Source organism: Ictidomys tridecemlineatus, chromosome 9, assembly GCF_052094955.1.
Source record: "Ictidomys tridecemlineatus isolate mIctTri1 chromosome 9, mIctTri1.hap1, whole genome shotgun sequence".
Lineage (NCBI taxonomy): Eukaryota > Metazoa > Chordata > Mammalia > Rodentia > Sciuridae > Ictidomys > Ictidomys tridecemlineatus.
Window position 1 is genome coordinate 36,300,125 of NC_135485.1, and position 23,815 is coordinate 36,323,939.

A 23,815-nucleotide genomic window follows, 5' to 3' on the forward strand; every position below is an offset into this window, starting at 1 on the left:
TTTTGCTAAACAGACTGGAACTGAGACTCAGCCTGAAGGGTACAGCCCAGCAGCACATAATCTGTACCCCCTAAGAACATTATTCTCTGGATGTTTAGCTTAGTTTCGAGTTAAGTTTAAACCTGTTCTCTTTAAATGGGTTTTAAATATTTTTAGGATGCTTTTCTTTAATTAACTCCAGAGATAAAATAAAATGCTACATATTCAGCTCTATTTTTTAACCTCAATTTTAAGATCTAATGTCATCAGGATATAGTTACAGGACAAATAAACATTTGATTCTATCTTCCCATCTTCTCTAATACAGACAAAAATAAAGAATTAATATACTTACACAATCTTATAATTTACTGTCCACATTTCTTAGGCACTCACTTCATAATAAAGTGGTAGCAAGACGGAATGGGAACTCTCACACACTATAAAATGGTAAAATCACTTCAAGAAACAGTTTGGCAGTATCTTGAAAAGGTAAATATAAACCTACCATATGACCCAGGCATTTCACTCTAAAGTATTTACCCCCAAGAAGTAATGTAGCATTGTGATTACATTGTGAAAATTTTGTTCTTAAGAAATGCATGCTAAAATACCTTGGTAAATTGTGATGATTTCTATAATTTTAACTAATTCAGCAAAAATAAAATTGTATTATATATAAAGTTCTAATAATACATAAATAAAATATATATAGGGGCTGGGGTTGTGACTCAGAGGTAGAGAGCTTGCCTGGCATGCGTGGGGCACTGGGTTCGATCCTCAGCACCACATAAAAATAAAGATATTGTGTTCCACCTATAACTAAAAAATAAATATTAAAAATATACAAATGTATATAATATATACTATATGTGTATATGAGTATACACATATAATATATATCAAATATTGCACAATGTTAATTCTATGGCACCTTGACTAATATATACAGTTGTTCATTGTACTATTTTGCCCTTTCTGTTGTTTAAAATTTTGCATCATTAAAGAGTTTCTTTCTAAATTAAAATAAGTCAAAGGAAAACAAAACAAAAAAATTATCAAACTGTATAGATTAAATAATGACAGTATGTAGTTTGCCGATTAGATTTCAATAAAGCTGTTGAAAATGCCAATGGAACAATACCATGTGGTGAGAGAAGGATTAAATAGGGCAAGATTTTTTTTCTTGTGAAGGAGAATCCTGCCTAGAAAGATGCAATTCAGAAGAGGCCCCAAGAGCAGTGGTACTCACAGTGCTGGTCTGCAAACTGTTACTGGTCCAAAATGACCTAAGATTTTGCACAAGAAGGTAAATAAAAAACTACACTAAGCACACTCACTGTTTACTTCAGCTGGTACACTTTTCATAACCAAAATGTCTAGATGAAGCGAGCACCAAACACATTATTAACTCTTCTGGACCAAGCTCCTTTTCTAATTGCTAACTTATAATGACTGGCATAGTACACAGTACACAGACACATTTTGAGTAATACTGCTTAGATCACACTCACATATTTACTAAAATGCTCTAAGTCTATCCTCACCTGTATGATTAGAGGTGAAGATATGCTTATCATCCTTTCATCCTCTGGACATCTCAAAGGATAGCCTGACACTTTAATGCACCACAAAGCTTGCAAATAGTAGACACGACTTAATTATGCATTGCTGACTTCTGAATATATAGAAAGTTATTTGAAACAAAGTAATACATAAAAATGAAATATGACACTTTTTATTTGTTCAGAATACTTATTTTTAAAGTTAGCTGAGGTTAAAAATTTTCTGTTTTCCACTGTATTTGTAACATCCAAAAGTGTTAAGTTCATTATTAAGAATTTATAACAAAACGGGACCTGTAGATAGTCTTACCTGATACCCCAATAACAATATATACACTACACAATGACATCTAATCAGAACATAGTCTCCCAACCAGACATGGAAATGCAGAAATAGTAATGTTATTTTCATTTCTGTGTGTTCCAGATTTAATTCATAGAATCTATAAACTCACATAAATTTTGAATTATTTTGTTTTTTCATGTCTGATAAAGACCCTTTCTCTAAGAAATTTTATATTTTATAATCTTTTCTTTGAAATATGAGAAAGATATGAAATCTCCTGAGTTATAAATGCAGCTTATACATTCTTTTAAAAAGTTATTCTTAAATATCACAAATTAATTATATATCCATAATACATGTCTTTCTAGTCACATAATTTTTAAGCAATATTCAAGTATGTTTGTGCTTCTGCATGTTTACATTACTTTATAAGCTATTTTTACCTTTCAATAAAATTTTATCTACACAAATTTCTCAAATACTTAATAAATGAGACAAAACAATCATTATGAAAATATAAACTGCAACTACATCTTTTTCATCTTTCATTTTGTCTATTTCCTATCTACCAAGTAATTTCCTGTTCTTAGGGAGGCTGGTAGACTTTTATCTTTCAAATCTCAGCTCTGCTGCCCTCTCAGCCTGGTGTAGAGTCAATACATCTCAGGGGTCTTGAACACACAGCATTCACTCTCCCATATCAAGTGTTGCAGTGACATCTGATAGCTTTGGTAGCCATTATTTCCTGTTATTTCAACTGCAGGACCACCTTAAAACATAAATTAGAAAGGAAAATATCAGGTTATACTAGAATGATGCTGGTGTATGCTAAATAAAATGCTCTGGAGTCTGTGAAGAGGAGATAGATAATTAGTAACAGTAACTGCTGGTCCCTGCCTGACAGAGTCTGTGGCTCCACCACACCTACTCCACATATTTCAGCCCCATCCAAAGGACAACCACCCCTGAACTACCAATTCGGTTTCTGAGCCTATGAACCAATCATGAGGAATTAAAATGTCTAAATAACTGCAGAGTATGGAAAAAAAAGTTGGAATTTATCAGTTTTTTTTTTAAAAAGGTGGGACCAGGAAGTATACTGGCAGCCAGAGAAGTGGGTAAGAATAATTAAGACTTAATCACTGAGACTACATCATATGAGACACTGCTGAGGAATAATGAAGGAATATACATATACAAGGATCATTAGTGTTATTTCTTCTTCACAGCAATAGTTTCTGCTGTTTAAGTATTATCTTTTGCATTTATTAAATACTAGTGGTTATTGTTATTTAGCCACTGCTTTGTAAACATAAAATTTTTACACATTCACTACTTCTATCTCATCTTAACCTGATTTTGTCATAATAACTACATATCGTATTTTATCTCCCATACTTAGAGGATTACAAAAGCAACTTTCTTTCATTTTTCCAGTTAAATCAGTTAAATAAGACATTATTTTTCAGGACTATAACTATTTTTAATCCTAAAAACTCTTTAGGACCAACTAATTTCATAGTTTCAATGTAAAAAAAAATTTAATCATTAATGAGCATTAAAGCAAAGCAAATCCATCTGTTAAAAATAACATAATTTTCTTTCAAAAATAATTACTTGGTAAGTTATGCCTCAAATTAAATACCAATTACAATTAATTCAGTGTCTAAAACTAGAGATCAAGTTTATGAACAAGTATCTTCTGTACTCGCATAATATCAGGGAACAGAAAGACACTAAGAGTGAACCCAAAGTTTTTCTTTTATTGCTCCACATGTAACAATCAAAACTTAAAAAATTTAATCTAAATGATAAAATTAAAACAAATACCTTATTAGCTGCTTCCAAGGAATTTATTAGATTCTGCAGCTCTTCTTTACTCATTTCAACCGAATATGGTTTTACTTCACCATTTTCTTTTACATCTAGATGAAGGTTTAAGAGTGGCATTTGTAAAGTAGCAATCTTGTCACTAGAAAGTGCAAGCTGTTCAAAATGAGGAAAACAGTAATTAATAAATACTATAAGGGATGATACCAAGTATGCATCAGAGCTTATAAACAAGACATTTTTAAAAAGAAAACAAACTCATTTCAAAACAATACATATTTGAAGCATAGAAAGAGAAAGAGAATAAATGAAAGAGAGGAAGTAGGTAGGCAGGGACAACCAGTGGCAGGAGCTTAGTCTGGCTTAACAAGTTACACTTTCTTTAGGATTGTAATTATTGTTTTAATCATAAGAATTATCAGGAGTACAGAATGGGTCCACTGCAACAAGAAACAGAACTCTTAAAGAAAATTAAAGATACCAAGATTATTACTATTGGTGTATACAGATAAATGAGACTAAAAATGCTGGTAAAATCTCAAATTAAGATGCTTAATTACTTCATCATCAGCCATCTATTAAACTATTAATAAATGTCATCAACATATTATTCCCAATTAGTACCACTCAACAAAACCATACTTAGTTTCTGTCTTCAGAGTGTGTGTATATCCTACAGAAATTGAGACTTAAATACAGTATTTATGGTATTAGAACTTTTTGAAACAAGTGCTGTAGCTTCATTTGAGATAACAAAGGGAAATTCAATTATCTGGAATCTGAGCCAGAAAACCCTACAATCTTTATTTGGAGTACTCCCTTTTAGGGATGCACGGGGGGGGGGGGGGGGGGGGGGGGGGGGCGTTAGTTGTGTAATGGTAAGGAAAAACATTCCCTAACAAGCAACATCAAAGTACCTTTCTTGGGGTACCAGAGGAGTTAATCCTCACATATCTCCATTCTCTCTCCCCAAAATAGTACTCATAATATGTGGGATTTTGGAAGTCTCACTTCTGGTTGTCTACCTTACAGATAATTTTCCTCAATATTTTCAAAAGGTAGTTTCTCACCCTATGTCTGAATACCACCAATGATGAGAAGCGAACTACCTCAAAAAGTGGTTAGAATCACTTCCAGATACTCATAGTTGTTAAGTTCTTCCTTGGATTCAATTCAAACCCATCTTACTACAAATGATACAGTTTTGCCCTTGTCCTAGTCTCTGGAGTCACTGAGCACACACTTATTCCCTTATCCATGACTTTTGGATTTTTGAAAATAACTATTGTGTTTCTACTAGATTTCATCTTTTCTAGGGACATGGTCTCATGAGTTTTAAACCAATTTCACAAACCATTATTTTAAATTTCTGGTCAGTCTTTTCTAACTGAGAAAAAAAAATTGGAATTTGTTCAAATATCTCTTAAGTTTGGTGGCCAGAATTTTTAAAAAATTATTAAACTAACTAAAAAGATTTAATAGCTAAAAACAGAATCTATGAGAACGATCCCTTGCTTGAAACACTGCATTTCTATTAACAAACCATACTGAACCAACATCAGTTAAACTACATTTTGGTAAACCAAAACCACCAAAGATTTCTCATACATGCTGCAGTTAGCATTTCTACCCTATCTTTCATATTTATAAAAACATAAATCCATTTATTTAAATGAAAAATCCTCTACTTAGATGATCACTGATTAATTTATTTTGCTTCATTTGGTCCATCAGTATAATAAGAAGTAAAATAATTTTAAACTTTGATTATATATTTACTATATCTTTCATGTCACTCTCCAATTTGATTAGCATAATATTCATAAAAATGTTAAAGAAGGCTGGGCCAAGATCAGAACCAGACTTTCTTGTCTAATACAATTCATCTACCTTTGTATAGTTATGTACACAGTTACAAACCCATCTGTGTTACGTTCCCAACTTTGTCTCCCGTTAGCCTCAAAGACAATAGGAGGCACTTTATCTAGGATCAAGATAAAAATCAAGGAACACAATATATTTGCTTTCTCCTCATCTACGGGTCTAAGTCCTTTATACAGGATGGGAAATTGATCTGTCATTGCTCTTTACTAACCATACTGGTCATGATTATCTTCAAAATATTTCAAAACTACTGTTTTAATAACACATCATAGATCTTCCTCCCAGAAGTAGAATCACATTTATCAATCTTTAGAATGCTATAAAGTCTAGAAACCTCTAGCTAAATATATATGGTGAATATATATATTGCCACACTATTTATGATTTACAGGTCTTAAAAGATTTATAGGTATAATTAAATTTACTATTAATGCATTGTTACTGTTAATGGTTTCTTGGAGTATTTTACACCCAAGCTAACGCAAAAGATGTAACTTAAATCATTTTTGATATCTCTTTGGAACAATGCCTTTTTAAACTAAAAGAAATTTTAGATATATATTATAAAAAATAGTTCCCTATATACAAAAAAATGAAACAAAAAACATATATACAAAGATTTCTCAAACATGCTGCAGTTAGCATTTCTACCCTATCTTTAATTCTCACCTTTAACTGCCAATCAAAATCCTGTAACTGGGCAGAAGAAATATCAACTATTTCTCTTAAAAGAACTTGCTTGATTTCATTTTTCCTACTTTTCAAGCATTTCATGATAGCTTCTTGATGAGATGAATTCAAATGATTCAATTGCTGAAGTGTCTACAAAAATAAAAATAAGTGGTTAGAATACACATGAAAGGGTCTTTCTGCTTAAAATGTAACATAGTCCACTCTTCCATCACACACCTTTTTAAAATGATAGTGAATGAAAAAAAGAAATAATATTTTTATAATCATGCAAAGAATAAGATGAGACTGGATAACCAGCAAATAGGTTTTAACAAATTCCTATAAAACAGAAAGCAAAGAAAAATGGCTGACTGATAAAGCAGCATGGAAGTAAATACACCTGAGAGCAAGAAAGCTGACTGAGCTCAACTAAAGCACCAAACAACACTGCTCTCAAGGCAAGAAGCATAATAAGAAATAGAGAATAGTAAAATGGCCATTCAACAGAAAGACCTAACAGTAATAAATTAATGTGTACATAATAGCATAGCTTCAAAATAGAGCAGCAAAACATGGCAGTTCTAAAAAGTGAAAATTACATTCATAATGAGAAATGTTATCAGAACTCTTAGTAACTGTCAGAAAAACATTTTTTAAAACTTAGCAAAGATAGAAAAGATTTAAAAACACTATTTTTCCACTTAATCGAGATACAGAATGTTGTACCTAACAAGTGTTAAATAAATAGTGTTTTCAAATGTTTATAGAAGATTCACCAAAATAAACCATATGCTGAGCCATTGTAGCAAACCATGAAGGACTGAAATAATACTGTTTGAATTTTTTGATTACTATAGAACTAAATCAAAACTGGTAAGATTACAAATGTTTCCAAGTATTCAAAAATTAAGCAACTGAATTCTAAATGAATAGTCACAAAAATTCTTCCAGAGAACAGGAAAACGAAAAAATGCTTCCCAAACCCATTCCATAAGCCCAGAATAAAATTTGATAAGGGAATTTCAGAAAAAGAAAAACCACAGGCCATTCTCACTCAAATATAGATGCAGAAAACCTAAACAACATATTGGTGTATCAGAACCAAGAAATACATGAGAAAAGAATACATCCTGACCAACTAAAATTTATTCTGGCAAGTGAAGTTTAAGTTTAGTTTAACATTCAAAGATAATCACCACATTAACAAAATGAAGGTGAAAAAATAATAAGTTCAGAAAAAAACAGTTAATAAAATTCAATATCCATTCATGTTAATAAATTATCAGCAAAGTTGGGAATATAAGAATCTTCTTTAATCTGAAAATTCTTATATAAAGCGATACAGTTAGCATACTAAATGGTAAAAAAGTATTTGCTTTCTCCCTAAGGTCAGGAGTAAGATATGTCTACTATCACTGATTTTTGTTTCCACCCCCCCAACACTGTCCTAAAGGTATTAGCCAATGTAATAAAGTAAGAAAAATAAATAAAAAGTATTAAAATTTAAAAAGAGAGTCATATAAATCCTCTCACCCTTAAAAACTTTGAATAAGATCTACAGGACTAAAGAACATCAAAAACATCACTTAATTAAAAATAAATACCAGAAATATTGGCAAGATCTCCCTACTAAAAACTATAAAACAGAAAGAGACAAGAGTAAAACTAATAAAATATAAGAAAGGATATCCTACTTTCACAGACTGACTAGAAAATTAAATATTGTTATCAATTCTCCTCTAAAAGACATAGAGATTCAGTGCAATACCCATTAAAATGCCAACAGATATTTTGTTTTTGTTTTTGTTTGGGGAGGGCTGGTTAAAACTGATAAGCCTATTCTAAAATGTACACAAAGACAAAGAGGATGTAGACTAGCCAAGACAATCTTGAAGAAACAGAAGTTGATATCTTATACTAGATATCAAGACTTAGTGTAGTTTTAGTGTAGTTTTATCTCTGTAGTAATTTCAGCAGTGCAGAACTAACAAATAGAGACAATGTAATACAAAAAAGAGTCCATAAATAGATCCCCTCACAGGGCGACCTGATTTACCACAAAGGTTGCACAGTAATACTGTGAAGAAGGATGCTCATATCAATAGAAGGTAGTGAGTCAAATGTATATTCATACAGAAAAACTTGAACTTAACCCATCCTCCATATACAAATATTAATTCAAAATTTATCAGTGATACAAATATGAGAGCTAAAACAATTAAGCCTCTATGAGAAAACATACAGGGATCTCTTCATCTCTTCCAGGCAAATATTTCTTAAGTAGGTCAATGACAGCACTAACCACCAAAAAATAGGAACTTGACTTGATTAAAATTCAGAACATCATAAAAAAGACACCACTAAGAGACTGAAAAGTCATGTAATAAAGATATTTAAAGTACATACATACATCTAACAACTCATTTCCAGAGTTTCATTCTAATCAATATGAAAATAAACAGAACTCCAATCTCTTAAAAAAATGAGCAACATATATAAATATGTCCAAATGATCTTTGACAAAGATACAAAAGCAATTCAATGTAAGAAGGCTCTCCCACAACCCTGCAATTTCACTTCAAGACGTCTACTGTACAAAAGCTGGCGTAGGCATGTACAAGGAGACAAATACATCTGCAGCCAGCACCACCTAGAGTAACCAAAGAGGCAACAACCTAAGTGTTAGCAGGGGCATAAATAAATAAAATTTAATTCCTATCAACCAACAGTACAAGGAGATGAAACATATACACTAGATTCACGTTCAACAAACAACAAGATAAATCTAAAATACAATATTACATCAAAAACAATTTTCAAATGAATACACATTATCATTTAAAAACCATACACTTAAACATACCAAATAATTGCACACGCTGCTTAAAAATGTGAACGTACATACAATATGGAATACAAAACATGACCACCACCATCAAGAGTAGTGATCTCGGGGTAGGGGTTTGTGGCTCAGTGGTACAGCACTTGTCTAGCACACGTGAGGCAGTGGGTTCCATCCTCAACACCACATTAAAAAAATAAAAAATAAAATTAAGTCATTGTGACCATCTACAACTGAAAATAAAAAACGAGTAGTGATCTCTAGATGAGAGTGGCATATTCTATTGAGGAAGGAGAGTATTTAGGTTATCTGTTAAGATTTATTTCTAAAACACATAATCCAGAAACATACAAAGTAAAATGTTAAAAATTATTTAAACATGTTTCTGGAGACATAGGTATTGGTTATCTAACTTCTTATTTTCTTCTAAATGCTTTAAATGTTTCACAACTAAAAGAGTAACAACAAAACAAAAAGAATTAACAACCAAAAAAGGGCCAAACACCAGAAATTCCTCAAAAAAGATTTTTCATTTACTTACAAATTATGAGGTTTTGCTGTTAAATTCAGTACTTACCAATAATGGCCCTTGTATTATATGGTGCTCTAAAAACCAACTTAAAAAAAAAAAAACTTTAAAAACTAAAAATATCTGGGCATTATTCATTATGAGGTATAGAGATTTAGAGTGAACTTACCTCTTCATCAGATAAATTTTTACCAACAAGAGCTTTAAAAAATTTGGTAACATCTTCTAAAACATTCATCCATTCTGTTGAATCCCAAACACTGTGGTAGTCCTGGTAGAGAGGATAAGCTCGACCACAGAAGCCATCAATTATTTTGTGAAGTAGCTAGAGAAGAAAAAGGAAAATAAATGTACTTATCAGTAAAATTATAATGGAATTCTCTTCCTCACAGAAAACAAATGTTGGAAGACGTTCCTGCTATCTGCAAGAGCAGCTGAGACAGAACTATAATCTTTTTAAGATTATTCTTATAAATTAAAAATTAGAGTTCTCCAAAAATCCTAGACTTTCCCTTATTATGTCCACCTTCAGAAGCTTAAATAATTTTAAAGATATAGTGTTATTTTTTTCGATATTCCCGGAAGGAAGATGGTTTATAAAAATTTCACCTAAGGATCCTTACACATATTTATATCCATGAGCAAAGGGCATGCCTTTTTCATTGAAGTCTTTTATTGTAGCTCTACAATCTTCATTTTGCTTTGCCCCCATTTTCACAACAAATTTACTATTTTTGCTCTATTCCAAGAAGACCCTCAGAAACGTTTTTTTCCTTTTTTGAATTCCTCTCCATCTACCTTAATTATCAGTAATTGAAATTCCAACACATAAATAAAGACTGAGTTTTAGAACAAAATTAGCTAGTGTGAATTTTAGTCCCACTACTTGCTAGTTTTATTAAAACATTTTGTGTCTCTGCTTCCTCAAGTGCAAAATAAGTATATCATCTACCCTTACCATGCTACATGAATTCCATAATACATGCAAATCACATTGCATATTCTTGGTAACATTACTAAGTCTCTATTATTCTTATATTTGCTACTATCACTCTTAAGATTATTCACGCCTTCAACATATTTGAGTACCTACTATGCCAGAACTATTCTAGGCAAAGATTAATATGATTATTTCATAAGATATCTGAATCTTATAAAAGCAATATCTGAATTTGCATAACTTGGAAATAGAATTTTAGTGACAAATCTTCCAACTCTTTCTCTCCTGGAGCATATTCTTCTCCATTTTAAGAAATAATTCTTTCCCCATAAAATCATGTGTATTTGAACAGAAATGAGCAACTTCTATTTCCTCACAATAGCTAATGCATGATAAATCGGATTTTTATGTACCATAAATCAACCAACATACTTGATTTAAAATTCATTCCAATTTCTGTACATATATTCCATTGTATCCTATACTATCCCCATGCTTAAGCAAAACCCAGAACTCGAACTGAAAAGTAAAGGTGCTACATTTTTTGGAAATTTTTAAAATGAATTCATGTAATAAATACTATATTGCAGTTATTCACTAAGGTAATGGAAATACAAAGAAAAGATAACGATAATAGCTACCATTTGTGGACCCCTAAGCACTATAGTGATCCTCCACTACAATAATGATTATTGCCATTTTACACATGAGAAAACTGGGAATAAATAAGATGAGGCCCTACCATAACAGGGTTTTAAAAGTCTATTTCAAAAAAGCAGATATTTTAATAAATAAATAAGTGTATTTAGAATAACAGGGGCTATAACAGAAGTTTATAGAAGATGCAAAAGAGCAGGGAGAGGAAGCAAGGAAGAGGCTAAGTCTTTTGTTGTTGCTGTTGTTCTTTCTAGGTGTACATGACAGTAGAGTGTAGGTTGATACATTATACATACATAGAATAATTTGTCCCATTTAGGATTCCAATATTGTGGTTGTATATGATGTGGAGTTACATTGGTCATGTATTGTGTATATAAGGATAAGAAAGATATGTTCAATTCATTCTACTGTTTTTTTTTTCTATTCCCATTCCCCTCCCTTCCCTTCATTCCCTTTTGTCTACTCCAATGAACTTCTAATCTTTCCCTCCCTTGCTGTGGGTTAGCATCCACATATTAGTGAGAACATTCTGCCTTTGGTTTTTAGGAACTGGCTTATTTCACTTAGCATGATATTCTCCAGTTCCATCCACTTACCGGCAAATGCCATACTTTCATTCTTCTTTTATGGCTGAGTAAAGATGAGCAGGTGGCCAGGCAAGCAAAAACAAGAAAGGCATTTGCCATCACAAGCAACTGGACATACATAGGATGAAAGTGTAAAACACCACTGCTGGACTTGGGATTAGGGGGTAATTTGTGAGGTAGGGAAGGGTGAGAGGAGACAAGGCTAAAAAGGTAGGTGGGGTTCAAATCATAGGAGGTCTCACACACAATGCAGAAGAGTCCAGGCTGCCATCTGTGCTCAACATTCAATGGGAAGCAACTAATTTACATGTTCAATAACAGGATAGGAGCTATAACGAGAGAAAAAGAGAAAGAATAGACCAAACCCAACCCCACGACTCTCCACACCCCTCCTCTTCAGTTTATGACAAGAAATTAAAGGAACATTAATTGTTAAGGACACTCAAGATGAGGCAGTAGAGGAGTAAAAAAGATGTGAAGAGAGAGGCAAGGATGAAACATAGAATTTCAAGTTGAGTGACTGGGTACATATCACCAAGCAAAAATAAGGCAGTAGAGGGAGTAGGACCCCAGGAGAGGAGCTCAGCCAAGGACACAATGAATTTGTGATCACTGTAGCAAAAGCCTGACTCTCAAGGAAGAAATTTTGGATGGACCCAGCAATTTAGGAGCCACCAACACTTCTGGTAGTAAAGGTTATGGACCTTATCTGAGAAGTGGATAGAATGAAAGCAGGAGAGTGGACGGTCAGAAGGCTCAGTCAATAGATCTAAGCAAATGTTTCAGTTTTACCATTTACTGGCTGAACAATCTTGGAAAAATTGCTAAAATCCTCTGTTGACATTTCAGTTTCTTCATTTGTAAAACCACCCAAGAGTTACTTGATTTTCTTGATCCTGGCAGAAGAGAAGTTAATTTCCTTGTTTCCCCTCCACTCCCCACTATAAATGGAACAAAGGAGAAAGAAAGGCCAAAACTGCCATCATAAAAGATGCTCCAGCAGGACACAAGCCATGTCTCCTCCCCGGTTTACTCAACCCATCAGGATACTCAATCTATTGTACACTTCAACAGAAAACTTGCTGAACAAATAAGCCAGTTCTTCATAGACTGGAGGTGTCAATAGATACTTCACCTCTTGAGACCACCCTCACTGGTTATTTTTCATCCTTGGTAGTGCTTACTTAGTTTTTTGTTTTGTTTTGTTTTGTTTTTCTGTCGCCCTCAAGGTGGCAGGGTCGGCTCCAAGTCACAACATATCCCTAGCACCCAGCAAAGTATCGGATGCCTAGAATGCAGGCCTCCCGGAGGTCTGTGTTTAATGAATGAATGACGTGTGCAGGAGGAGGTTGCAAACCACCGACTCCACAGCAAAAGCTTTCAAAGAGTTTTGGCCACTACTCGGCACAGATCAGGAGCCCCGGACCCCTGGGAGCAGGTGGGCCTCCCCACAGGGGCTCGGGAGGCATGGTACCACATCTGCACGGAAATCCTTTAGGGCAGCTGAGCCAAGCCTAAGAGCCAACGTGGCGCCCCAAGCTTCGGCCTCCCAGGGTCCTCAGAGAAGGCTAGGACCCGGCCACTAGGAATTCTGTCCCTTTTCCCCACTTCCCCGGGGAGCCCGCGAAGGCGCCTGGGTGGCACTCCGCCGACCTGTGCGCCAGGTCGCCCCGCAGCCGGGGCCGCCGCCGCTTACGCCCCCCTCACCTGCGCGCCCCGCTCTGGGGGCAGCTTCTGCAGCCGCCACAGGGGCGTCCCCTCTTCCGGCTCCATCCCTGTGCAAAGCTGGGACTGGGTCACGTGACCAGGCCGAGTCTCGCCGCCGCCGCGACGGTCCTCCCACGTGATTCTCTCTAGGGTGGGGCGGGGCGGGTGCAGAGCCACAGAAGTCCTTGTGCGCGTGCGCAGAGACACGGCCACGGATTTCCCGTAATCAAGCGGAATCTTTCCCTTGTGGTGGGACCTTGCAGGCGCACCCTCGCGTTGCTCTCTGGAAGGTAGCTTCCCAGGTCTCTCTCAACGCGGTTGTGCCTGTGCCCATTGAACTTTCGGCTGGCTCTTTAGAAAACCGTCTGTGTGGGTAACCATATACTGTATTTGATTGAGCCCAAGACAATTAATTGCCCCAGAATTTTGATATATATCGCTTATTAAAGCATGCTGACTTAAGGTCTTATCCTAAACAAGGTCCTTTATGTAGATTATCTTAAGAAGAAGGAACAATTTTCATCCCCATTTGTAAAGAACAAACAGGATCCGAGATATCACTAGTGTTGTCTGATGAAGCAAAAATACCAAAAGTCAAGTTAAACGTGAAATTTCAGATAAATAACGAATATGACCCAATGTTAAATGGATTATTCCTAAATTAAAAAGGTAATCCGATATGTAAATTTAGCTGTGTGTTCTGTATTTTATCTGGCAACCCCAAAAATCACTAATCGAGGCCACCTAAGAGTCACAGCCTAACGTTAAGGCAAAAAATCCATTAAACTCTAGAGTTACACTCTTACCGTAAGACTAAAACTAAAGCACGAATATCCTTTCTCTTCTGTCTGCCCTTATTACAGATGTTTTTTTAATCAGTTGGTAAAAATTCAGTGATGATAACACAGCCCCTATCATGTAAAAAGCACACAGTAACTAGCAACAGAAACAGGAATTGCAGTCTGATTTTTAAAGTTAATAACAAAAGTAATGCAAAGTGGTGGCACATACCACTGAAGAGAAAGTAATTATTCAATATCTGGCTCTGCAGAGAAAAACATCCTTCAAGAGTTAGCTCAGATTCCCTCTCTCTCTCCTCTATGCTCCAACTCATGTAGTGAACAAAAGTTCTCCCTTATTTTTAATTTTCTTGGTACTCTAGTGGTCTCTAACTTAAAGTATTTACCACTTTCCAGATCTTAATACAGATAGATGTTTACAGCTTTCACTGCCCAGACTGGAATATAATTGTCCTAAAACACTTTGTAAAAAGGAGGTCCCTAGGTAACTGTTAATGTGAGTAGGAGTCTGGAAAACTACTTCAGTCTATTGGTGCTCAACTTTCTCCATGGCTGCAAAATATCTACCTGGGTCAAGTTTTCCAGAAAGAGGAATAACTGCATTTCCCAGCCCCACTTGAATTTGGTGTGGTCAGTATCCAAATGCTGGCCAATGGGACAAAAGAGGAAATATGCAGCTCTTCCCAGAGCCTTTTTATTTAAAGAAGAACCCAAATATACCATTTGCCTTTTTCTTCTTTTTTTTCTTCCTCATTCCATCTCCTACAACTCTGATGATGCCTTTTTTTTTGGACTAGAAGGTCATGGGGCAAGTACAGCAGGGCAACAGGGTGGAGTTAAGTTGCCTGACATTATTGAGCTAGTAACTGACATCATTTTGGCCCAGGACTAATTACAGGAACATCTCTGTAAAATATTAGTGCACTTGCCTCCTTTAAGCTTCTTTTATGATGGGCTTACAGTCAATATCAGTGGCCTTATTCTAATACAGACATTGTAGCTAATGTGACTTAATTTGCATTCGCACACTAGTAACACCTGTCATCTTACAATTTCAATAGCAAAGATTAAAAAGAAAAAATATACTAGCACAAATTTGGAAAATATACATTCTCAAATACTATTATTGGTAATATATATTAAAATTTTTCAAAAGGGATGTAATTGCATACATAAAGTCTTCGAAATGTATATATCCTTTGACCCAGAAACTTCAGTTCTAGAAATATGTAAGAATGAAATAATTTGGATGTAAGAATATTAATTTATGCATTGTTTGTAATGGTGAATAAACAGTAACAAAATATTGGCTTAATAAATTATGGTAAAAATAAAACAAAGACACAGAAAAGTGATTGTGTAGAAGAATACCTAATGGAATGTAAATTTGCTCACATTAACTATTGAGAAAAAAAGATTTCAAATTTCTTTGTACTGTATGATCTATGTTGCGTGTATACATAGATATATAGAGAATATATATATATATATATATATATATATATATATATATACTGATATATTATATATATATATATCAGTATAGAGATTCCTGGGTAAAGAAATATACAAAATTTTAGTAATTATTATCTTTCATTTTGGGAATCAGAGATAATTTTGATTTTCTTATTTTAGTTTTTCTGAATTTTCTGTTTAAATTTTTATTTAAAATATCAAGTATTAAGATAGCTATGATAAATTGAGTGTATCTCTTTCATTTTTGCTTTCAAACCAGCCAAATCTTACGTGAACTGATCCCCTTTCTCCAGCATTTTGCTAACTGCAATCATAACAACAAATTACACTGATAAGTGTCTGTTTTTCCACCTATTGCCTGGATTCGCTCTCTGATTTGCAATGGAGTCTGCCTTCCAAGTATCCTGAGCACAGAATAGCATGAATCACCACCTTTCCAGCCTGCTGACGATCATTAAGCCAATAACATCTTTTAGGTTAAATTACAAGAACCTCCCATTCCTTGAACCAATTTTTGTATTAGTCAGAGAAGGTTAATTATTTTGATAAAACAATAGAAAAAAGTTAACATAATATCCATTTATTCCTTACTTACATAAGAATCTTACACATAGAAGTATAGGCATTTTGGTGAGGTCCTAAAGGCCTCAAAAGTTCTGTCTCTTCACAGGCACTGATTGAGGAAAGGGATAGCAAATGAAAGATCATACAGGAGGAACTTATGTGGCAGAGCTAGAAATGCTGTACATCTTTCCTGCCAACATTACCTCAGTCAGAATCTCATTTGAAGGCAGTGCCTAACTCTAAAGGCATTTTGAAATGTAATTTATCTGTGCACCAAGGAAGAAAAAGAAACAAAATATGGTAACATAAAGGTATCTCTTCTACAATCATGCTTTTATTTTAATTTATTTCATTAAATTTTTATTTATTTATTTTGGTACTGGGGATCAAACCCAGGAGCGCTTAGCCACTGAACCACATCCCCAACCCTATTTTGTATTTTATTTAGAGACAGAATCTCACTGAGTTGCTTAGCACCTTGCTACCTCAGCCACCTGAGCCACTGGGATTACAGGCATATACCACTGTCCCCAGTCAAAGTGCTCTTTCTTAATCCATGAGTTCTTTTAATTAACCCAACTATCTAAAGGATGCTCAGTGACTAGGACTGGATGAATGAAAATGGAATAAACATAAAATATATTTTCTTTAAATTGTGGTGAGGTGACCTAATGGTCCTTTGTCATTATAAGGCTATTTCTGGTTAAAAAAGTAACAAAGTATCCTTTCCTCTTGACTGCAGGAAAACCTGTTTCTTGTACTTTCCTCTTGACAAGACATCATACCTTCATAATTATTTTATACAAACTCTTGACTAAGATTCAGCAAATGTGAGGGTTTTCGGATCCAGAAGGTTACTTTGGGAATTATTGCTCCTCATCATTATGAGCTGAATTTTACTAGTTAATTGCAAATGACAAACCTTTTTATGTCCCCAAATTCTGGGGCACTATGTTTTGACTATCTCTGAACAGACAACATTAGCTTCAATAATTATGATTTCTGACAAATGTTCTAGGAATAAAAAAAGATATTTATTCTTCAGTCAGAGTTTATTTAACTCTTAAATTTTTTAAAATGTACCTTTCCATATTTGTTTTCTCAGTTGAAACTTGCTTTCCAGGTTATCCTATAACTTGAAGTTGACTGATTTGTTCACTTTAATTAGATGTTTTGTAATATAGTGTTATATATTTGATTCATTGGTGCACTGCAATCTATATAAAATTATTCCTGTTCATAAACTGTTGAGAGGAAGGGGCTTAAAGTTCAAATAAGTATATAACCATTTGAACCATATATTATAACCATGCAAGATGTATTGAAATGTAACATTGTCTTTGGTTTTATTGCATTGAAAGAGGTTATAATCGACCAGTTGGCAAAGAATGGGAAGGTTTTGAGTTTTATCTTGTCTGTATAAACCTAGGCATGTTTGGTTGCCTATAAAAACAACTGCATAGAAGACAGTTGGATAAGTGTCTCATTTCATCTGGTGGATGAACTTAATAAACTGAAGGCTTTTGACTTTCTTTTAGAGCTTTATATATAATTAAGAAATGTTAACAACTCCTTATTTCATTATTTTTGTTTAAAAAAATAATATTCTTGTAGTTTGAACCACCTGAGATCTTCCTTAAAAAGATCTTTGAGATGAATAGATATTTTTATTTTAAAAGGGCACTAGAGAACACATAGCAGTTATTTCAGTGTAGCACTAAAGAATACAATGTATTAAAAGCTCTGAAATTGCCCAGTTAATGTGAAATACTTGAGTGAGTTGCAATTTTGGACGTAAGAAGTAATACACGCCTGTATCCTCAGGGGTTGTCATTCTTTGATATGGCATGTCAAGTGCTCAATTAGTCTTTCTGTGAAGGTTCTGTGATTGGAAATCTGCCCTCCTCAGTTGCCACTCCTTTTAATCACTGTTCTGAGACCCTACACATCTGTGAGCTGTTAGGATGTCAGCCAGTGCTTCTTAATCAAAGAAGCACATTAGTCAACCCAGGGAATTTTTGAGTGATTGATTTTTCACATTAACATGCTACATTTCTGTTTTTTAAACAGCTTTATGATTTACATAACATATGACCTACCCACCTAAAATAGTTTCGTGACCTTTTGAATGTGTATTAGTACTGCCACCATCACAATTCAGTTTGAAGACACTACCATGCCCCACATGCCTACATATGGTTGACCACATATGAATTTTTCAAAATTAACAAGTTTTAGCCCTACCTCCCTCCACCCCCAAACTCTCTTGGAGAGTAGAACATCAGTATTATTTTATTGTTTGTACAAAACACCCCTGATGATATTAATGTAAATCAGTGTTGAGATCCATTGATTGGACAAACTTTGTAGAAAAAAAATGAAGACCTGAAAAATATGAATGTGACCCCCTACTAACCAAGAGGCGTGGTCAGCTTAGACTAATGCACAACAGCCATGGCAGCAGTAACAAAGGCCTTGAGATTTTTAAAGAGAATGGTGGTTTTCTGCTCCCTTGACTTTTTCCTATTGTTTACTTTATCTGGCATCTTGCCTCTGTTCTCAGCAGCACTCTCCAAGCACAACTAGTTGATCTAATGAAGTCTGACACCATCCCCAGTGAATTTTAATTGCTGCCCATGTTTCCATAACTCTTTGAATGAATTTCTACCGTAGTTCTTATTACATTGCTGTTGTTTACAGTCTTCCTCCTTTGTTGTTCTGAGAGCTCCTTGAAGTGAGCCACGACATATTCATTCTAGGATATAGACAAAAAGTGGACTCCCCATAAATGTTTGCTGAATTCAGTAACAGAAGAGGTGATTAAAATGAAAAAAAGAAAAGAAACTGAAAATCTTAGTAATATGCAACTTTGAATGAAAATTAAAATCAAGTAGGAGCATTTCAAAATCCTTATGACCAACTCATAACTAGACCAATAAAGTAACAGCCCTATGGATGGGATCCAGCAGAATTTTTTTAATGCTCACCAGATAATTCTAGTATTTAGCAGAAATTCAGAAACATAGGCTTAAACCTTGAAAGATGGTCCAAAAATTGTCTCCTTGACACCAAATATTCCTGCACAACTATGTGAAATATTTAGATTATTTGCTGGTACATTGATTGAAAAGAGCTAGAAGTCGGTGTGAATTAACAACTGTTTTAAAATATATGAAAGTCGTCCAGGCACAGGGGTGCACGCCTGTAATACCAGTGGCTTAGGAGGCTGAGGCAGGATGATCTTGAGTTTAAAGCCAGTGTCAGCAAAAGCAAGGTGCTAAGCAACTCAGTGAAACTCTGTCTCTAAATAAATACAAAATAGGTCTGAGGATGTGGTTCAGTGGTGGAGTGCCCCTGAGTTCAATCCTTAGTACCAAAAAAAAAAAAAAAAAAAAAAAGTGAAAGTCACTGGGATGCTTAAGAATGAATCTTGCTAATCCATATAGTTTAAATTACTTTCCTTCTGACATTAGATTTGAAGAACCATTATGAACTAAGAGTCTTGATTTGGGTAGAAAATTGAAAGTGTCCTTAAACAGGGAGATTCTATTCAAAGATATGGCAGCTGGAACTCAGTCTGAACTCAGCTCCACTGAAACAAAGGACAGGAGGATTTTGTGTGGGGTTGGGAGAACACAAGACAGTTGTGTTTACTCATTGATTTTACCATAAGAAAACTTCCTCATCTCTCTGTTACATGAGGTAGTTTCACAAACTTGAAGCAAGGTACCCACAGAAGTTATGGAAGTTAAACTGCTACCTTTCCAAAAAAACAAACAAACTGGAAGATAGGCTTTCTCTCCCCTTTGATGATTACATTTCAAAGAGAAGGCTGAAATATTCTTGAACAAGTCCTAAATATGACAAGAGACAATTTTAAAATACTTACATCTCAAAAATGCATAGAATGTATTCATAATTACAGGTTTTCTAAAGATGCTCTGTGAAAAGGGAGATTAGGGGCTTAGAGTCAAGGAGGAAGTCTGTTTAGAGTTATGTCAAGCTGAGGAATGTTAAGGCACACTAGATCAAAAGTCAAATGAGTAGGTAATTTTGCAGCATGGAGGGTGGTAAGATCAAGTCCAGGAAGGTTGCCACAAAATGCCTCAACAATGAAATCTTAGCAGCAAAGTTTAGCACTGGGCATTTTATCCATGGGAGAATGGAAGAAGAAAACTAGGTAAGGACTCAGGAAGTTTCCAGAAATAGAATATTTTCCAGTTTTCCCTGCATAGCCTGGTTTATATCAGGAAAAGGAAACTTATTTCTATACCCTCTTCCTCCTAAGGGAAGTTCCAAGTGCACATCCCCACCTCCTCTGCTGCCACTGAGGATACTGCTTACCACTGCAATGCTCAGCTGGTCCAAAGGGTTCCTTCTAGTCAGTTGCCTGTTGGTGAGATCCATTATAAATTTAAATTTCTGATCTCTTACCTTCTTAATGTATTATCCCAGCCTGATTTCACATCAAAGAGTTTGGCTTGCACTTGTTCTGATGGGCAGCATTAAGTTAGAACAGTTGGAGTTTGGGAAGACTTCTTTTGGTTTTATTCCAGAAATCATCCAGGTACCTTTTCTTTCTCCTTCCTTTCCCTGACCTCCTTTGCCCTCCCCTTTCCCTTTTTCTTTCAATTTTTTTTGTTTGTTTTAGAAGTTCTGATCCCCTAACCTATCTTCAATCCTTTTCTTCTTCCTTATAAAGCTTCTACTGTAATTATTTTCTACTTGAACACTTCATTGTTTTCACCATTAATTAGTTTAACCCAGTAATTCCTGTTTTCATTCAGGCCTATGTCTTCACTTATATAGTTTCTGATTTTTGCCAATTTACCATCTTTTTCATTGATACTTAAAGTTATTTTATCATTTTAGTTGTTTAATGTTAATATTACTTCCTGGGAAAATTGATCTTTTTAAAATATCTTTGAAATTAAAAAAAAAGTATAACGTAGTGGAAGAGATTTTTTTTGTCAACCAAGAACTATACAGTATTGTTCATATTGTACCATTATAAATGAAGTAACATTTCTCTAATTGCTAGAGATGTTGAATATTTTTTTCATATACTTGCTGATTGATTGTATATCATCTTCTGAGAAGAGTCTATTCAGTTCCTTAGCCCATTTATTGATTGGGTTGTTTTTTGGTGTTAAGATTTTTGAGTTCTTTATATATCCTAGAGATTAATTCTCTGATGTGCATGTAGTAAAAATTTGCTCCCATTCTGTAGGTTCTCTGTTCATCTCCCTGATTGTTTCTTTTGCTGAGAAGAAACTTTTTAATTTGATTTATTGATTCTTGATTTTAGTCTTATTAAGGAAATGGGGGCCTAATCCAAGATGATGAAGATTTGGACCTACATTTTCTTCTATTAGGCTCAGGGTCTCTGTTTTAATTCCTAGATCTTTGATCCACTTTGAGTTGAGTTTTGCACATGGTAAAAGATTGGGGTTTAATTTAATTTAATTGCATGTGGATTTCCAGTTTTCCCAGCACCATTTGTTGAAGAGGCTTTCATCTCACTTTAGTTCAGAATGGTATCTATCAAAAATACAAACAACAATAAATGTTAGTTGATGATGTGGAGACAAAGGTACACTCATACACTGCTGGTGAGTCTGCAAATTGGTGCAACCAATATGGAAAGCAGTATGGCGATTCCTTGGAAAACTGGGAATGGAACCCCCATTTGACCTAGCTATCCCACTCAATTTATACCCAAAGGACTTAAAAAGAGCATACTATAGTAACATAGCCACATCAATGTTTATAGTAGCATAATTCACAATAGTTAAATTTTGGAACCAACCTACATGCCCTTCAGTTGATTAATAGATGAAGAAAATGTGTTATATATACACAAGGGATTACTCCGCATTAAAAGAGAATAACATCATGGCATTTGCAGGTAAATGGATGGAGTTGGAGAATATTATGCTAAGTGAAGTAAGCCAATCCCCCAAAACCAAATGTTTAATGTTTTCTCTCATATGAAGATGCTGATCCTTAATGGGGATGGGGGTGGGGAGCATGGAAGAAATGGAGAAACTTTAAATAGGATAAAGGGGAAGGAGGGGAAGAGAGGGGGGCAAGGGGTAGGAAAGATGGTGGAATGAGATGAACATCATTACCCTAAGTATATGTATAAAGATACAAATGGTGTGACTCTACTTTGTGTACAACCAGAGACATGAAAAATTGTACTCTATATGAGTACTATGAATTGAAATGTGTTCTTCTCTCATATATAACAAATTAGAACAAATAAGTAAATTTAAAAAATAATAAATGAAATAACATTCATACAATGGTAAGTTGTATGCTCTTAACAGAAATGAACTTATTCACCAAATCAATTAGAATAGATCTTAAAATAATGTTCAGTTAAAGAAAATGTGGAACTACATATTGGCAAGCCCTATAAAAGTCATGCACATTAGTTCAAGTTAAAAAAAAAAAACAAGAAACTTGTGTATTAAAAAAAAGAATTAAAAAAAAGAATCTAAAAGGTTACATATGTCTATGTGGCTTCTGGAAATGAGACTTGAAATAGTGTTGAAAAAGATTTTAGTGCTGTAATAGTTCATCAAAGAAAGGAGACTGAAGCACATAATTCAAACTGGTTCTGAATGTAGACTAATACATATTTGTTTTGTACTCTTTGTACTTTTCTAGTTTGGTTATGTTTCAAAATAAAATGAAAATTAAAAGCAAAAAAAGTCACATGATAATGTAGCCAAAAATTCAGAAGACAGGAACTCACTATCAGGGTGAAAAGAGACATTAAGGTAAAGGAAAAGCAGGATTTGAAATTTGGGCTAAATATAGACAGAAATGCATAAACACAGCAATTTAGTTGGAAAAAAACATACAAATCAAAAAGACAGGTAATAAAAATCCAATATTAGCATGCACCTAAAAATAAGAAAAATTTTAAATCAAAATTTGAAGTCAAGAATAAAGACATTGGGCTGGGTTGTGGCTCAGTGGTACAGCGCTTGCCTAGCACACATGAGGCACTGGGTTCAATCCTCAGCACCACATAAAAATAAATAAATAAAATAAGGATATTTTAGAAAAAGAATAAAGACATTTTTATATATATGAGGAATATTTAGATCCATGGTCAAGTACGTAGAATTTTCTAAGATAGCCCTTCTGCGGACGTTGTTGCTAAATTATAGAGTAGAACAAGAGGAAGCAAGAACTAGGTCAGGTAATTACAGTGATAGAAGCCAAACTAACCTTGGAAGGCATCTAATCCAACTTCTTCTTAAGAAACTGAGGCCCTCAAAAGTCACCAGAGGTCAAGTCCCATTCAGTAACATTAATATTAGCAGGAAATCATTCAATAAGACTAAGCATGTCTTGTCTTCCTTGGGTAGTGGTAGAGCTATCCCTTTGTCACATGTGGGCATACAGGGAGAATGAATACAAACTGTGATGTATGCTCTAGATAGTAAGTGTCAAAAATTAAAATTAAGTGTTAAAAAT

At 34.5% G+C, this 23,815-nt stretch overlaps 1 protein-coding gene across 7 annotated transcripts; it reads right to left on the minus strand.

Moving 5' to 3' along the window:
• Positions 1-1,701: 1,701 nt before the first annotated feature.
• On the minus strand, positions 1,702-13,641 carry Commd8 (COMM domain containing 8). Of its 7 annotated transcripts, none has more exons than XM_078021258.1 (7): positions 13,482-13,589; positions 12,021-12,103; positions 11,784-11,817; positions 9,757-9,912; positions 6,214-6,366; positions 3,661-3,816; positions 1,702-2,599 (listed from the first exon to the last, which is right to left on the minus strand). In XM_078021258.1, exons 2-7 carry the CDS (start codon positions 12,056-12,058, stop codon positions 2,579-2,581), a joined length of 558 nt encoding a protein of 185 aa, XP_077877384.1. In that variant the 5' UTR covers positions 12,059-12,103; positions 13,482-13,589; the 3' UTR covers positions 1,702-2,578. The 7 variants fall into 7 exon arrangements, with proteins under 7 accessions (XP_077877384.1, XP_021578457.1, XP_021578455.2 ...); XM_021722782.3 differs by having other exon boundaries at positions 12,017-12,103; XM_021722780.3 differs by having other exon boundaries at positions 11,784-11,882; positions 12,017-12,103.
• Positions 13,642-23,815: the final 10,174 nt, after the last annotated feature.

Bases quoted from the DNA above. Each gene is read 5' to 3' on its own strand.
- Commd8 (XM_021722780.3), bottom strand. From the start codon at position 12,058: ATGTTGAGCACAGATGGCAGCCTGGACTCTTCTGCATTGTGT. The intron at 9,913-11,783 runs GTAAGTGGATGG...TTTCTTCTCTAG, and splicing joins TGAAAGTATGGCATTTGCCG to CTACTTCACAAAATAATTGA. The intron at 6,367-9,756 runs GTAAGTTCACTC...TTATTTTTGTAG, and splicing joins AAAATTTATCTGATGAAGAG to ACACTTCAGCAATTGAATCA.